Here is a 17,522-nt window from a genome sequence, read left to right on the forward strand (position 1 = left end):
CTAATAATTTCAACGAAATATATCTTTATTCAACAAAATATCATGATAATTAAACTACTGCAATCAAATAAATTCAACTAATTATGGCACGTGAGTGAAATCAGTTTGAAATCAAAATTGAGCACACACTTTAAAAAAAACAAAACACTTGTGCATGAAAAGAACTTGTGCACATTTTATTAAAGGAATAATTCACCCAAACATGAAAATTCTGTCATCATCTACTCCCCCTCATGCCAAATGAAACACAGGTGAAATTTGTTAGTCCATATAACACACAGGTAGGTTGCCAGCACAACTTGGTAGCAGCCTTCTCCAAAACAACTGAAGTCAATGGGGACCTGTTCTTTAGAGTTCCAAAACAAAAACAGCCAAACAATCACATTGTGAATAGAAAGACCTATACACCATTATTTGTTGCAAATCAATCAGCTGTAGTTAAGATTTGCACTAAATGATGGTGTAAATATACTGTAGGTCTTTTTGGAACTCTGAAGAACTGGTCCCCACTGACTTCAGTTGTTTTGGAGAAGGCTGCTATGGAGTTGTGCTGGCAACCTCCCTGTGTGTTATATGGACAAACTTCACCTGTGTTTCAACTGGCATGAGGGTGAGGAGATGATGACAGAATTTTCATTTTTGGGTGAACTATTCCTTTAAGTTGTGGGCACAATTGTTGGGAACCGTTTACAAATCCATCAATCACTCATCAAAACGAGAGCACAAGGTCACAATAAGACATTTGAATTAGACATTTTACTCTCCTCTGGCCACAAAATGGTCTTTTCCAGTAGAGTGAACCCCCCCTGTCTTCCTGTGATCTTGATGGCTGTCCGTGTGAGGGTGAGCCGTGCGTACGTGTCCCGCCGCCGAACTTTCTTTGTGGCGTACCCTAGATGGAGTGGCGCCATAACCTTTCCTCATTTCTTGTTGTGCAGCTAAGTCACACAGAGCCCCCCCCCCTGCACTGTCTTCTTAGGGGTTTTTGACTTGTGCCCTTGGTAAGGCCGCCATACGCTTGAATAAATACCGTGTTTCTAACCTCCAGGTTGCCAGGCTGCGACGTAGCTAAGTATGCCGACTCCTTCATCTGTCTCGCTTTCAGGATACACATGCGTCTGTACAGTACACACACATGCACATGTATACGTTCACTCACACACACACACACACACACGTGGATGAGCGTCACACCCACGTAGTGTCAGAGGCCCAGTAGGACGTTTCAGCCAGGGAGACTTTCACTCTAAGGTTACATTTAGTACGTGGATAGAAACAAATGTCTTTGAATCATTTCATGGGCAACCGGTGGATGATGAATCCCAGTGTCGTGTGTTAGCTTGTGCTGGATCTGTCCTTAATAAATATTCTTTGGGAATCTCTGAAAGTAAAGTGACTATTCTAAAAAAAAAAAGCCTGATTTTCAAAGGGATGTCATCCTTCACTTCAATGTGGGAAATTGTATTTTTGAAAGAAATATGGAGTCATATATCAAATCCATACAACCTTGTACACAAGCAGAAAAGGACAAGTGTTTTCACCAAGCTTTTTTTTAATTATTATTCTGAACAGCTTAGAGGCTAATGTGATTTCTTTTGTTGTACTACACACTGCACACATTTTGATTAACATTTACTGTCCAAATATTTCAGTGTCGATCTCTTTTTGTAACATACATATGTTCAATAAACACAGAAAAATACAGCCGTCTCCTACATAAGTGTTTAAATGATACATTTTCAACTCAAAAAATGTCTTTCACACGCTTGGTTCAAAGCCAAAACATGCATGTAACCATCTCTCCCCTCTGCAGAAATGTGGAATATCTTAGCTGTTATTCATTCAGGTGGCATCGCAGGCTGGCTGGTTGACATTGGGGAGAGCTTGGCAAAAATCTAGCAGCTTCAAACTGTGTGTGTTGCCTCTGTATCCACTGGCAACCTTTCAAGTCAAATCCCTGTGTTTCTTCAAAGTGTAAATATCTGCCCCATCCCTTTGTCACTTTGATTTAACTTTCCATCATTGACCTTCTGACCCCTAGTTAAATAGGTATGTTGTAAAGCTAGAGTGTTCCTAATTTGTCAAGTGTGTGGACACAAGGCTGACTTTCTGCATGGGCAGAAATGTCAGAAAATGTGTTTTTAACCTTTATTAAGTGGACGTTTACCCACCTTTTTACTTTGCAGAGTAAATCTTTTTAGCCTGTCATAAATCTTTATGACATAAACTCTTGGTAAATAGTATCAAACTGCTGTAAGATGTATAAATATAGGGTTTTTTAAGGGGAAAAAAACATCTGGAAATTTCATAGATTTTCCTTTAAGCTGGTGGTTGTTTGCTTTACGCTGATCCCCAACTGGAGGTCATAGTTTACTCACCTTATTATTTCCCACTACATCATTGCTTTCACCTACAGGCTGCTTCACACTCATTCAGCTCCACACAACAATAACATATATCAAAGGGAACAATTACTCTTCTCAGTTTAGGCCAACTGTGCCCAGAGATTTAGGGTTATCTGTGTCTGCCCTCAAATAGGTCATCACTCAAACTATTCTTAGACCAGAGTGTATCGTGTTGACTCAGACTTAAATTGTCCCGCTCATGTGTTTTTATGTGTCAAGTCGACGGTGGCCCATTGTCCATGTGGTATCTCAGTGAGCCAAGCTGCTGGATGTGTCGTCTGTGACTCAGTCAAACCTCCCTGTGACCCTGTAAACCTCAGTCAGCCCTCAAAGCACCAATGCTCACTGCTCAATAGAGAATAGGTAAACACAGCACTATGCACCATTGTATCTTGGGGGTTAGGTTTACAAGAAAGGGGAATTCACCATACTTAGCCGTCCTAAGTAGGCTTGGTGTTGAAATGGAGGTCATTGATGAAAGATTTGCATTTGAAGAGCATTGCGTCCACTGATGCCCATCCTGTAAAAAAAAAACAGTTCATAGATGGCCTTGTAAAAGCTTTGATGATAATCCTGAAATGTGAAAACTCTAAATAATCTAATTTTTTCTCTCATGTAACTAATGCCCAGTTGCATAAATGTAGCAGATCTGGATTGTTGTGAATCTGCAGATTGTAGTTAATTAAGGAGGCAGAGATAATCTCATTGGTTGAGTTAAACCTCAATGGCATGGAGCCAATTAAAGAACCACACTGCTTTTCAGAGTGCAAGTTATCTGACTGGCTACTTGTATATAATACTGCATTTAATCCTCTTGGAACCAAGTCCTGTTTGCATGGGAATTGTATTACTTGGAAACACTCAGTAATTTCCCCAACAAAATATCACTATAATATCCTCCTAATATCCTTATCTTACTGAATGTTTTTTTGTTGTTGTTGTTGTTGTTTTTATCTCCTGTGGTAGCCTATTAATGTAATATTCCTTTAGTATCCCAATTGTGACTTATAGTGTGTCTTTGGTACTCAATAGTGAGTATTATAACACACCCTATAGGGACTTAGTGTGTCAAACTCAATAGTGAGTTTTTAGTTCTTACCATGTATAAGGCCTACTATAGATTAGTATAAATTACCATAGGGGATTATAATTACAATAAAGTATGATAAAGTCACTATAAACTCACTATTGAGTACCATACATAGATTTAATGAATATTAGGAATTCACTCTGAAACCAGACTTTATAAATAAAATTGTCTTTATTGATATGGAAAAAAACTCATATTTACAGCATTGGCACGTGTCACATTCTTTACATAAAAAAAAGTCCCTTATGTGGGTGGCAGTGGCAGTTCAGTTCCACCCACCAGCCCACAGCAGCGGTTCTGACGTCTGGTTTATCCGCCATCAGGAGGCGCTACAGCGGGACCCAGCGGCACCCTGCAGCCGAGCCGGACAGACTCTCCAGCGGGCAGCGCAGGGCTCATGCTGCCTTCAAGTGCTCCTCCGAAATCTCTACTGTCAAGTTCAGAAGTCGTAGATAATACGACTTGAAACGCGTTCAAGTGCTTTTGGTCGAAAATAATAACAAAAAGAGCCCTGTAACAGAAGCAGTTTTCTGGTGGCTGAAACCAAGCGATGCAGAGCTACTTTGTGCTTCAGCAGCCATATGAAGAGAAGGGAATGTGCACCAGGTAGATGCCGTTTTATTTCAGGGGTTATTGAACGTTTTCATGGAACCCTGAATAGACACACATTAGCCTGTGGACCCCCATTTGAATATATTTAATCCCAGAGACAAATAAGGGAGGAAATCTGTTGTTCTTGAATGGTAGAACTGTCTACACTGGGCTAGAGGTGAGAGTGAAACCTATGATTAGTAAGCCTTTAGTCACTGCACATTCTAGTGGTAGGCTATATCCCAGTGAATTAGGCTACAATATAGGGATATTAAAGTATTCTTCAGTCTGCTGGGGACCCGGGACCATCTCAAGGAACCCTGGAGGTGCAACTGTTCTAATTTAGTTAGACTACTGTACACATCACTTTTACCATCTGTTATTGACATGGCTTCCACGCTCTCTGACATCTAAACATCACATCTCAGCGACTCAAGTAGCAGAAAATCTCGATTCTTCTAGTCCTATTTACCACTTTCTGTGTCTGTTCACGTGCGCCCAAACGGGCAGCCTAATTTGCGACGGCACTTGAAGGCAGCATTAGTAAGCAGCACAGCGTGGCAGACAGGCAGCTCAGACGCCTGACTTCTCATTCAGCCGTCTACTGAAGCTTTTACTGTGTGCGATGTGCGCACCGTAGTGGTGTGGCAGGAACTGCAGCAGTTCCCTAATAAATATGCCTCAATAAAAGTCACTCGGGACGAGCCGCTTTAGGAAGCGTGCAGCCGGTTCGCCAGGCTCCTGTGGCCGAGTCCGTGCGCCTTGGAGAGGGTGGGAGCCCGGGCCGTGGCCTCCTCCTCCGCCCCCTGGAGCTCCGCGCCGCGCCGCCTCTCGGCCTCCAGAGTCTTCTGCTCCGGGGCCAACATGAGGACCATTTCGGCGTCCAGCGGCTCGCCGGAGGAGAAGGGATGGCACACTGTCTCCACCAGGCCGATAACCGTCCCCAGCACCGCAAACACCGAGCCGATCAGGTAGACCTTGAGCAAGCCCCGACTGGGCTTCTGACTCAGCATCTCCTTGGCGAAGGGGATTAACTCCTGCATGCTTTCCATGGTTTCTGGGTCTGGTTCTGCTGGGGACACAAGGGTGGATTGTAAGTTAGGTATTATAGTGATATTCAGTAAGTTAAACATATGCCCAGCCAGGCCACAAAATGTTTAGTCAATATTTTAACAAAATATGATGTATTGACATATTGTGAGCTTGTAATTGTAAGATTCTATAAAAAAAAAAAAAATCAAAACTGAGTTATCCACATATTCATGATCTTTGAATGTTACTGTATGCTTCTTTTTTCTAATTTAGGTTTCTTTAAGAACCTTTTAGGATTCAATAGGCAATGTAAAAAGATAGAAAGTAGCCTACGTAACAGTTGGTTGCCAGCTGGTTTTTCAATTCTTTAATGCTCAGTATGTCAGAACTGCACTCAGGATATATGGAAACTGCCTATAGGATATAAAAATATCCTTTAACCATAGGATGTAGCCTATAATAGTAAATAGTATAAAAGTATGCAACCATTAAAAAATGCCTGCTTTCAAAGCTACATGGATTTACATATGTTACAGAGATACATTTGGCATAGAATGCAGTTTATCCCAGAATATATTATCCAAGACTTGATTATGAAATTTGAACTCATCCCAGGATATGTTATAGCCTACATTAATATGTCTACTGATATGTCAGACTCAGGCTCATCCCTCCATTGCATTACCTTTAGCAGCGCGCAGCCTAAAATGTCACCAGTGAACATGATCTCTTTAAGAACAAAAGAATAAACTTACTTCTGACGTGATCGCTTTTGTCCTTTTTCAGAGGTTTTGAAGTGTGGACAACCTGCTGAGGATTTCCAGTGTGTGGCCAGAGCGCACACCTTACTGGGGACTACTGGTATTTAAAGCCCCAGACTGTCTGACTCCACCCACACCGAGATGACTGATGAATATTCACAAGCACCCAGTCACGTCTCTGTGAGCCAAAACAAGGTGACTGGAGCCAGGAACTTTGGCCCAGTTTTATGTAAGGGCATTATACACATATCACTACTGCATTCCTGTAATTTTCCTATAGGGATTGCTGTGCATCTATATCTTATTCTATGAGAGTTTTTTTTATGTCCTATACTATCACAATAATATTCCTGTAATATTTCTATAGGGGCTTATAGTGTGTGACATTCAGTTTATAGTGACCTTATTGTACTTTATGAGTTTTTAATGTCCTATGGTATCATATTCCTATAATATGCCTATAGCAGCTTATACTGTGTCTGTGATACTCAATAGTGAGTTTATAATCACCTTATGTCCTATAGTATCGCTATAATATTCCTATAGGGACTTGCAGTGTCAGTTTACTCACTGGTCACCTTATTGTACTTTATGTGATTTTTATGTCCAGTGGTATTCCTATAATATTCCTATAGGGATTTTATAGTGTATCTGGGGTTCATAGTGAGTTAACTTACACCCAGCTTGAAGGAGAGATTGCAGTTGGTTGTGGCATTGTGGGGTTAGATGTTACCAGAGCCACTGGGAGAAAGAGTTGCGTCAACTTTATAAATAAAATTAAATAAAATATAAATATAAATAAAACCTGCCTAATACCAGCCTCTTGATGCGGTATTTCATAGTGCTCTGCGTTTTATCACCGGTGATGGGTTTCTCACTCATCACTGTCTCTTATATGAAAAAGTGGGTTGGCCCTCCCTTACCATTCGAAGAGAGCAACATTGTCTTTTGTTACAAAGCTTTGTCTGGCGAGCTTCCACTGTATTTGTCCTCGCTCTTGAGTTTCAGTGCTACAGGGGATCATACTCGCTCGCAGACACACATTAGATTAGACACACCGTGTATGAACAGTGAGGCAGGAAGGGCCGCTTTCAGTTTTTACGCTTCTGATAGATGGAACAGGCTGCAGGACTCTCTTAAACTGGACGATTTGTCTCTATGGAAAGGTTCAGGCGCTTTTAGAGGATGCATTATGTGGGGATCGCACGTGCTTCTCATAGTCTTCTTGTTATTTGAACCTGTGAATTTCATGTGATTTTATATTGTTTTATATGGTTTTTTTGTACTGTAATGTTCGTAATGTGTTTTTTATCTTGTGCTGTAATCAGGGCGTCCTTGAAAAAGAGAGCTTGCTCTCAATGGCCCTCCCTGTATAAATAAAGGTTTACATACATACATACAACGGAGGGTCAAAAAGGCTACACGGTCACATGACGGTCACGTGGTTCATGGTAGCTCTGATAGTTCCAAGCGGTCCGTTTGAATCCATTGTTTTCTATGGGAACAGTACTAACAACCGTGACTTTGGGTATAATAAACCAGTGGTTCTCAAAGTGGGGTCCGGGGACCCCCAGGGGTCCGTGGCACTCTGCCAGGGGGTCCGTGAAAAGAAGTGTACCTCTGTCAAATGACACCATCAGATGACAAATTGAGGACATGTCTTCTGATATCAAGTCACAACTCCTCGAAAGATTGAGAGTGTCTAAATTTGCGGTTCAATTGGATGAGTCCAATTGCAGTGCAGGCATGTGTTCAGTTTGTTATAGCCTGAATTTATTTTATGATTAGACTTTTATCAATCATTACGTATGAACTAAGAGTGAAACACTTTATCTTGATTTGTATGTGTGTGTGTGTGTGTGTGTGTGTATGCTGAAATGCACTTCAAATTAGCTCTTTTCTCTTGATTTCCCTTTGATATTTTGTTTAGGTACAGTGTTACTTGCAGCTAATTGATTGATTGTTTTATGGGTATTCTGTGTTTGGTGCAAATATTTTTAATACATATCTAATATCTTTCTAATACATTTCTCTTGTGTTGTTCTTTCACATAACTAAGACTTTAGAAGTGTAAAAAATAGGCTACGTCAGATTATTCCAAGGGACATACATGTCAAGTCAAGTCAATTTTTATTTATATATCCCAAAATCACAAATCAGAATGCAGGGGTCCCCGGTATATTCTCTATCGTGTAAGGGGTCCTTGGCTGAAAAACAATTGAGAACCTCTGTAATAAACAATATGACAACTGATTTAGAGTATTGTAAACTGACAGGTTAGATGTCTGTAATATTTACTATTTAATATTATGATTAAAAATTATCTCAAAATAGAAGATTAGAGTGATCTAGGCTTGGCACCTTTACTAGTCAATGATGTGTTGCTTTGGCTGCTAGCTGTTCACTTACATCCTAATGTAGCCTAATTTTATTATTATTATTGTTATTATTATTATTATTAATATTTACTTATTTGGACTTTAAGATAACGTCGCCAGAAGGTATGAATTGAATATCAATCCATCAAGATAGTCTCTTCAAGTGCTGTGAATCCACCAACAACTGACAACAGGAAGGGGCAGTGAATGATGTTCAGTGCTGTCTTGATAGTTGCTTGCGAGCAGTCTGTTCAGTTTATGACCTAAAGTAAAAGCATTCCACTGACACCAACAAAATCATCCTCATTTCAAGTTTCTAAAGTACAGGCCCTAGACCCAGAGGAAGGTACTCATATTTAACTATTGAGGTGCATCAATGAACATAGAGCATGAGTAGGCCTACATAAAAAATATACTCTCTTACTCAGGTGTTACTAAGTCTATGGTAAGAGTCTTCGACAAAGAGTGAACAGGACTAGAATAAGTAATTTACAAGTCTGGTTAGCAATTAAGCATGCTTTATTAACCCGACCCATCCACCAGATCCAGAATCAATATTAATACTACCAAAATATCAATATATATAGCCTATCCATTAAGCTTAGCAATGTAGTGGTGAGTCAGGCAATGGGTTTTGGTGTAGGCTACGTTAATAGGGATGCAATCATATTGATCTCTATTGATATTAGTAAGCCAAGTTTTTAATTAGCCTACTTGTGTCAGATAATGGGCTATGGATACAAATCCATCGATCTCCATTGATGTTATTAATTATGCCTTGTCCACCTTCTTTAACAGACACATTTTCAGAAAAGTAGCAGGAAACACCCAAAATCTTTTATGGTTAAGAAGCACCTTTATGACAAAATACGTGTAAACAGACTTTTATTTACATCGCTCCTCATTGTCATCTTGGAGTGCTTTTCGTCTTTGGAGAGCAACGATGATGTTCACTGGCTCGGAGACGGTCGCTTTCCTTGTTAGCACACTTGCCTTTTCTCTGAGTGATGCGTCTGTTTCTTCTTCCTTGGATTTTCTAGCTAGGTCTATCACCTGTTTTTACACAGCACATTTCAAACAGAACTAGCAGAAAGATTATCACACTATTCAGGCCAAGGTAAAAATGATAAGAAGGAATTATAAACCAACCACCAATATTGAGTGGCAAAAAATGTGATGAAATACACTATTTTCTTCAATTGTAATTACATTGATCCAGCTTGAAAACACTGTAGGCTAAAAGCCATGCAGGTGGTCATGGCTCTTCCCAGAACCAGAGTCTGCTGATGAGTCCATGTGAATCTTCCAAATCAACAGGCATCTAATCAGGGGAAAGGTTGTGTAAACCCAGTCACTCTGTACCACTTCTGCAGGCCTGACACTGACGTTGCTGCGACCTATGCTCATACTGGGACGCACTGACACACACACATACACACTTCAAATGGTGACTAACATAGGGCAACAGAGGAAATGCAGAAACGGTTTGTTCTGAATCACTGTCCTCATTGAGAAACACTGTGTTGCCCCGTTCCCTCTTCTTCGGTGTAGCTGAGTAGAGGTAAAGACACGTAGAAGAAGGGACGTGATGAACTGAACAGTCTGGGAATGGAAAAAAAACAGGAGACAGCTGTCTGCTTCTGAGCGTGGGCAGTGGTCAATGAAAAACACAAATTATGCACCATCAAGTTTGTTTCTGTAATGCCTTTCACACAAAATACATTGTCACCAAGTGCATCACAAGGTCAGAGCTCCGATATGCCTGCTCTGTCACCGCTAGCCTCACCTTGATAGCCACGAGTTTGTTACACAGAACCATCTGGGAAGTCGTCCTTGGGAACTGTTTGGAAAAGGGCAGGCACTTTCAAAAGATACTTGGCAGGTGATTGGATGAACCATCTGTCTATCACCGTCTATCACAGGCTTCAACCAATCAGATCAACGAACCGTATAAACAAACTCTTGCTGAAGCCGGTCGGGAGAAGCGCGAGAACATCTTTTCCATCCAGAAAAGCCTTCAGTGCCGTTCTTTGCTCTTCTTTCAAAGAAGAAATACTCTTCAGTTCAGTTGAGGTTAACATGCTACATGCAGCATCTTTAAGAACATTTGTCCCTCACACATGTATCCTGTTTCTAGGTCAGTCAAAAAGTCCTGTAGGCATGCAGTAAGAAAATCTTTTAGGAATCGAGTTTGACCTTATTTTGAAACCAAGCCTATAGGATGGACAGGCAAATATGATTGCTGGAGTACTGTATCCTCAATATACAGTATATATACAGTATATATATTTTAATTGTATAAGATGCAGGAATAGTTCACATTGGATCTAAAGTATTTTTGGAGCAGGGATCATCCCTCTGACAAGTATGTTCATTTGTTATTGTTGTCCTACCTCCTGAAGCCTTTCTTCTATTTTCTATATTAGGCATATGGGTTGTTTTGTTCTGATTGTCCAAGAGGATTGATTTTTTTTTTTTTTTTTTTTTTTTTAATCTGCAATGCAATGCCTCAACTAGGATATGAAGTGGTGAACAAGTAGACTTCTAAGTGCTCCAAGGTTAATCTTATTGTTGTGCTGGTTGAAAGGAGCTTTAGAAGGAACTGCTGGCAACGGAGAAGGTAAAACCTGGAAGGGTTTTGGCCGACATTTAGCACGTGAAAAGTGCTTTTCCAAAGTGCTGTTCCATCAGTTATTTGGTTGCATACAATAAGAACCTATTGTGATGGTGTTTGTGAATTTCCCATTAACGCTAATGGGACAGTCACATATTGGGAATTTAAAAAGGCCCGAGGTTTTTCAGCTTTAGATTAGCCTGTGGAGTTGGCCACGCACGCACACACACACGCGTGCACACACACACACACACAGTTGGATAGTACTAAAGAATGCATACACACACACACACACACACAGATAAGATAAGTTATGCAGTGGTCCCAAAGTCATCTTCAGGTCATGGCAACACGCATAAAGATAAGAAAAACACTAATTTTCCCATGATACCACCCCCCTCACTCATACACACACATACACACACACACACAGTTATAGTTATAAACAGTTATACGTATAACTATAGTTATAGTTTATGCTGAATATGGCTGGGCTGACTTTGCCCTGTGCAGCCATTCCATTGGTCCAGAAGTACAAACTCATACAGTCTTGCCATCTTTTAAATCACTATACACACACACACACACACACACACATCTCTAGCTCTTGTGCCCTCGGGGTTATCAGATGACCCATTTGCTTTAGGCTCCAGTCAGCTGATGGCTTGTCATGAGCCGGACGTATGGAGGCCGAACCACCTGTCTGACCTCTCAAACACCTCTTTGCCACAACATGGCCGATGCTTGCTGTATACAATTCAGCTTAAAGGTGCTACGAGTAACATTTTAAAGTCACCATGAAATGAAAAATGGAGGTAAATTCATGTGTTCCTTTGGAGAAAATAACCTATGGAATTAATTTACTAACTTTTTTTTTTCTTTTTTTTCCCTCTCTTTTTATCTCTGTATATATACTTTGTGGGGTGGGAGTGATGCTGGAGGACCTGTTTTTGTATGGGAGAGAGGAGTGATGTGTACGTACAGTATGTGATAAATGTAAGATGTAATATATCTTATTATTGCACTGGTTTTATGTTATGTTATGTTTTGTTATACTGTGAATATGGAAAATGAATAAACAGAATTTTCCAAAAAAAAGAAATGAAAAGTGACTTTTGGACCTTGTTAGCCCATATCATAACATACCCAATTAACAATAAATTCCCCCAAAATGTACATATGTTTTATTTTCTTGTGTTTTTATGTTAAATTCCCATTACTTTTACTTCTTTGAAAACTGAGTATTTTTTAGGAATGGGACGATATGCGTATCTCACGATATGATTCGATACATGATATTGGGTTCAGGATTCAAGACAACCACGATACGATGTGATGTAGAAAAGCTGAATGACAACAAAGTCTGATGTGTGCAGAATTCTGTTTATTTCTGAGCCACAAATCTTTCTAGCGATGCCATTGGCTGCTAGAATGTAAACAACAATTTCAAAATGTGAGAGAGAAAGGTAGGAGCGCTACTGGTGTCCCTGAAACCACCGGTGCTCTTGGAAGGGAATACTTCAGAGAGAGAGGAAGACTGATGACCAAAAACACAATGGCATAAGAAATCCAGGTCCAGGCACTCAAGGAGGTTTGAAAAATGTAAAAGGCCTTTAATTCAATGGGCTAGAATCATTAAAAATACACCAGCGCGTGTCGGTGTCACCACAGGTGTGCACAGGTGAAAACATGCAACATTTTTTCTGGCCTCTAGGGGCATCACACAATAAATACAATACAGGAAGTACAAAAACAGGGTCCTCTCACAGGCTGGGATGGTGTAGACAAAGGAGGATAAGATCCACAATAGAAAACAAACATTAAAATGCAGCATTTAAGTCAACAATGGTCAATCAAATAATACCAATATTGCAGATATGATCAAGCAATAACAATATATGGTACATACAATGAGGAAACCAATTTGGGCATATTTTGGGGATTTTTAGAGGAAAAACTTTTGGGAATAATCAACACCTCAAAGGGAGGAAAACCAATGACTATATGTTAGGACTAAGACAATGACAATAAGAAAGATGAGAGGTCAAAGTCCTCGTTGAGACCAGGGTAACTGGTGCCCTTAAGGGCATAGATCCAGTATGCCTGTCTTTGTTTGAGGCGTTTGATTTTGTCCCCGCCCCTGGTTAGAGCTGATGACTTCAATACCTGACACTCTTAGGGTTGTATCACTCCCATGTTGGGCTTCCATGTAGTGTTTGGCCATAGGATAATTCAAGTTCCCAGTACGAATGGCATACCTATGTTCGGCCACTCTGTCCCTCAGCCTCCTTTTAGTGAGGCCTACATAGAAACAGCCACAAATGCATTCAAGTCGGTACACGACATGGGCGGTATTACAGTTTATGAAACTGGTGATAGGATAGGTTTTGTTACTAAACACATCTCTAAAAGTGTCAGTTTTCACCATATTCTCACAGTAGTTACAATTACCACAGCAAAAGTGTCTGGTTTGAAAGCAGGAAGGTAACTCCTGACTAGTTTGTCCTTGATTGTTGGGGCCCTTCTGAAGCTGATCCCCGGGGGTTCAGCGAATACCTCCCGTAAAGAACTATCGCTCTCAATGATGTCCCAATTTTTCTTTATAATATGTTTGATCTGGACAGTTTCTTTGCTATAGCGTGTAACAAAGTAAGGTTTGTAGGTTTGCTCTTGTTTTGGTTTAGAGCTGAGCAATGTCCTCCTCTCAAGTGACAGAGCTCTGTTGTGAGCCTGAGTGAGAATCTGGGGTCTCTGTCTGAAACGCTGCTGCATATCCATAGATTGAGTGTGGAAAGTTGATCAGAGTCACATATGCGTCTTAGTCTCTGGATTTGTCCATAAGGGATATTCTTAATAAGCCATGGGGGGTGAAAACTGACCGCATGCAGTATGGTGTTTCGGTCAGTTGCTTTTCTAAAAATGGAGGTGTGCAAGTATCCTTGGTCATCCTTTGAGATCCGTAGGTCCAGAAAGTTAATGACTTGTTGGTCATATTCCAAGCTCAACTTCAGATTTTCGTTTAAACTATTCACATAAGCATGGAAGTCTAGAAGCTCTTTTTCTGAGCCTGAAAAGAACAAGATCACATCACCAATGTATCTGCCCCACCACACAATTTTTTCTTTAAATGAGTTATTGGAAAAAATGTGTTGTTCCTCCCATAGTCCTAAAAACAAATTTGCATAATTGGGTGCAAAGCATGCACCCACAGCCGTCCCCTTTTCTTGTCTGTACAATTTGTCCTGGAATAGGAAGACATTGTTTTTAAGAGTCCACTCAGTGAGTTGCACAATAAAGTCACTTGGGGGCATCAGGTCGTCAGGTCTGGACCCCAGATAGTGTCTCAAGGCCTCCAGGCCTTCATCATGTACAATGTTGCTGTATAGAGACTCGACATCCATAGTGGCCATAATGCAGGAACCAATATTCTGTATTTGTGCTACTTTCTTTAGGACCTGAGTGCTGTCCTGAATGTAGGAAGGCAATTTTGCAACAAATGGTTTGATGAAGTAGTCAAAAGATTTGGAGGTAGGTTCCGTAATAGAATCATTCCCACTAATAATCGGTCTACCTGGTGGGTTTTCTAAGTTTTGTGGACTTTTGGGAGCATGTAAAAAGAAGGAAAACGTGGATGTTGGCATAGTAGATAGTCGTGTTCTTTCTTGGAAATCCAGTCATTGTTTTTTGCCATGTTGAGTAGCTCCTCAAGCTCTCTTTTCATGTTATCCAAAGGGTTTGATGGGGGCATAGAGTAGTACTGGGTGTTCTCTAGTTGGCGCATAGCCTCCGTTATATATTTCTCTTTGCCCCATACGCAAACTGCGCCCCCCTTATCAGCACTTTTTATGATGATGTCATCTCTGTCCGATAGCCATTTGAGCGCTTCAGATTCTTTTTTTGTTAGATTGTACTGTCTGATCTTTTTTTGTTCATTAAACACCTTTTCTACCTCATAAGACACCTTTTTAGTGAAAGTAGTAAGTGTGGAATTTGTAGTACAGGGTAGAAAGGTGGACTTGGGCTGAAAAGGAGAGTTAGGTCTGTATAGCTCATCACTCGTGGAGGCAGAGTGGGCAACTGTATTGTAAGTGTTTTGATGGTACCAGACCTTTAAGTGCAAACTCCTGTAGAACTGAAAGAGGTCCATCTTGGTGTCAAAATCTCTACCTGAATAAGTAGGGGAGAATGAAAGGCCCTTAAACAGTACAGAGATACAGTCATCTGAGAGGGGGAGGTCTGAGATGTTGATCACTGCCGATGTTTCGATTGGCTCCTCGTGGTCGGACGTCGAAAGAGACACCCGTCCCCTCCTGCCCCTCCGCGTTTTCCTCTTCGTCTCCTGTAGGGTTGGCTGTAAAGCCTGGGACGATACCACCTATGCCGTGTACCGACTTGAATGCATTTGTGGCTGTTTCTATGTAGGCCTCACTAAAAGGAGGCTGAGGGACAGAGTGGCCGAACATAGGTATGCCATTCGTACTGGGAACTTGAATTATCCTATGGCCAAACACTACATGGAAGCCCAACATGGGAGTGATACAACCCTAAGAGTGTCAGGTATTGAAGTCATCAGCTCTAACCAGGGGCGGGGACAAAATCAAACGCCTCAAACAAAGAGAGGCATACTGGATCTATGCCCTTAAGGGCACCAGTTACCCTGGTCTTAACGAGGACTTTGACCTCTCATCTTTCTTATAGTCATTGTCTTAGTCCTAACATATAGTCATTGGTTTTCCTCCCTTTGAGGTGTTGATTATTCCCAAAAGTTTTTCCTCTAAAAATCCCCAAAATATGCCCAAATTGGTTTCCTCATTGTATGTACCATATATTGTTATTGCTTGATCATATCTGCAATATTGGTATTATTTGATTGACCATTGTTGACTTAAATGCTGCATTTTAATGATTGTTTTCTATTGTGGATCTTATCCTCCTTTGTCCACACCATCCCAGCCTGTGAGAGGACCCTGTTTTTGTACTTCCTGTATTGTATTTATTGTGTGATGCCCCTAGAGGCCAGAAAAAATGTTGCATGTTTTCACCTGTGCACAACTGTGGTGACTGCAACTTTAATTACTCTGTTTCTGTGTGTTACTACACCCTGAAGAAGGCGCAAACCGACACGCGATGGTGTATTTTTAATGATTCTAGCCCATTGAATTAAAGGCCTTTTACATTTTTCAAACCTCCTTGAGTGCCTGGACCTGGATTTCTTATGCCATTTTGTTTTTGTCATCAGTCTTCCTCTCTCTCTAAACAATTTCAAAATGTCATTACAAAGTGACAGTAGTACAATTTGGATGGAGAGCTTGTGAAACTGTGATGGTCAAGTCGTCTCATTTGTGTTTACTACAGCAGAATAACATGGAGCTAATATCACCATTCATTTTTCTGCCCACCATACGGATTGTCACATTTTTGTATTGCGATATATTGAATTATCGAAACTATGTTGTCTTTGTGTGATTGAAATGACAAAAGTTTGAATTCAGGAACTTGCAGACACTAGCCTGGTATCCAGCGAATTTGCATGGCGATTCATAAGGCCATTCATAATTCAATACAATTCCTTATGAATTGCCATGTAAATTCGAAGAGTGCTGAAAACTGCGATTCATAGGGGCTGGATACCAGGCTATGCAGACACCACACAGCAATCAAAAAACATTCTTGGTAAAAAAAAAAAAAAAAAAAAAAAAGAGAAGAAATGTAGTTTTGCAATGTGGAAACACAATAAATCAAAAAGGGAGTGTCCAGTGTTTGCGCCTTTCACACCGCAGATGGAGGCCGTGAATCTGGATATGTGAGCGGAAATTCACCTTCCCTGCTCTCATGCAAATATGTAAAATGTGCATATTAGGGTTTTGCCCTGTATTAGTTCTTTACCTACAGGATGTTCCTTTAGTTTTAAGTGATTGGAGAAAAAATGAACAAATTCCATTCCTTACTGCCTCAATTCAGATGACTCATGGGCAGCTTAACTGTATTTCATTTGCCTCGATCGGCTTCGATTTGTAAATAGACAATAAAATGTGAAATAATTTTTTTTTTTTAAATGAAAACCCTTTTCAATGCTGCTTTTCATGTATATGTATGTACAATAAAGTTGTAAAAATAATGAAAGCTTACCAGATTGAACCAATTTCTAGAAAGAGAGGCATGAAAACAAAACCTAATTGTTTTTATTTGAATGCTAGTCTATGGTGTGTGTGCAGTGGTGGAAGAAGTACTGAGATCTTTTACTTAAGTAAAAGTAGCAATACAACAATGTAAAGATACTCCATTACAAGTAAAAGTCCTGCATTCAAAATCTTACTTAAGTAAAAGTACATAAGTATTGGCAGCAAAATGTACTTAGAGTATCAAAGTAAACATATTCATTATGCAAACTGTCCCCGTTTAGAGAGTTATATTTTTCAGAAATTATTGGAATATTAATACTGATTTATCGATATACATGTACATGTAAGCAGCATTTTAAAGTTGTCAACGCTAATCTTAACAATTTAGCTATACTTTTGGGTAGTCTAATCTGTAACAATGCTATTTTATAGTTATTTTATAAAGATGATCAAATGTTTTAAATATAAAATATTGATCTGGAAAGTAACTAGTAACTATAACTGTGAAATAAATGTAATGGAGTAAAAA

At 40.1% G+C, this 17,522-nt stretch overlaps 1 protein-coding gene across 1 annotated transcript; it reads right to left on the reverse strand.

The window, feature by feature from the left end:
- Positions 1-3,764: 3,764 nt before the first annotated feature.
- LOC139668072 (G0/G1 switch protein 2-like) lies at positions 3,765-6,086 on the reverse strand. Its single transcript, XM_071547548.1, has 2 exons — positions 5,874-6,086; positions 3,765-5,158 (listed from the first exon to the last, which is right to left on the reverse strand). The coding sequence occupies exon 2, from the start codon at positions 5,136-5,138 to the stop codon at positions 4,797-4,799; it is 342 nt and encodes a 113-aa protein (XP_071403649.1). The 5' UTR covers positions 5,139-5,158; positions 5,874-6,086; the 3' UTR covers positions 3,765-4,796.
- Positions 6,087-17,522: the final 11,436 nt, after the last annotated feature.

The sequence above is a fragment of the Centroberyx affinis genome, unplaced genomic scaffold, assembly GCF_046629955.1.
Source record: "Centroberyx affinis isolate AG114_WGS23_722 - 3 ecotype Tasmania unplaced genomic scaffold, CSIRO-AGI_Caff_v1 ptg006006l_1, whole genome shotgun sequence".
Lineage (NCBI taxonomy): Eukaryota > Metazoa > Chordata > Actinopteri > Beryciformes > Berycidae > Centroberyx > Centroberyx affinis.

Excerpts from the sequence above, each read along its gene's own strand:
- LOC139668072 (XM_071547548.1), bottom strand. The coding sequence starts at position 5,138 with ATGGAAAGCATGCAGGAGTTAATCCCCTTCGCCAAGGAGATGCTGAGT.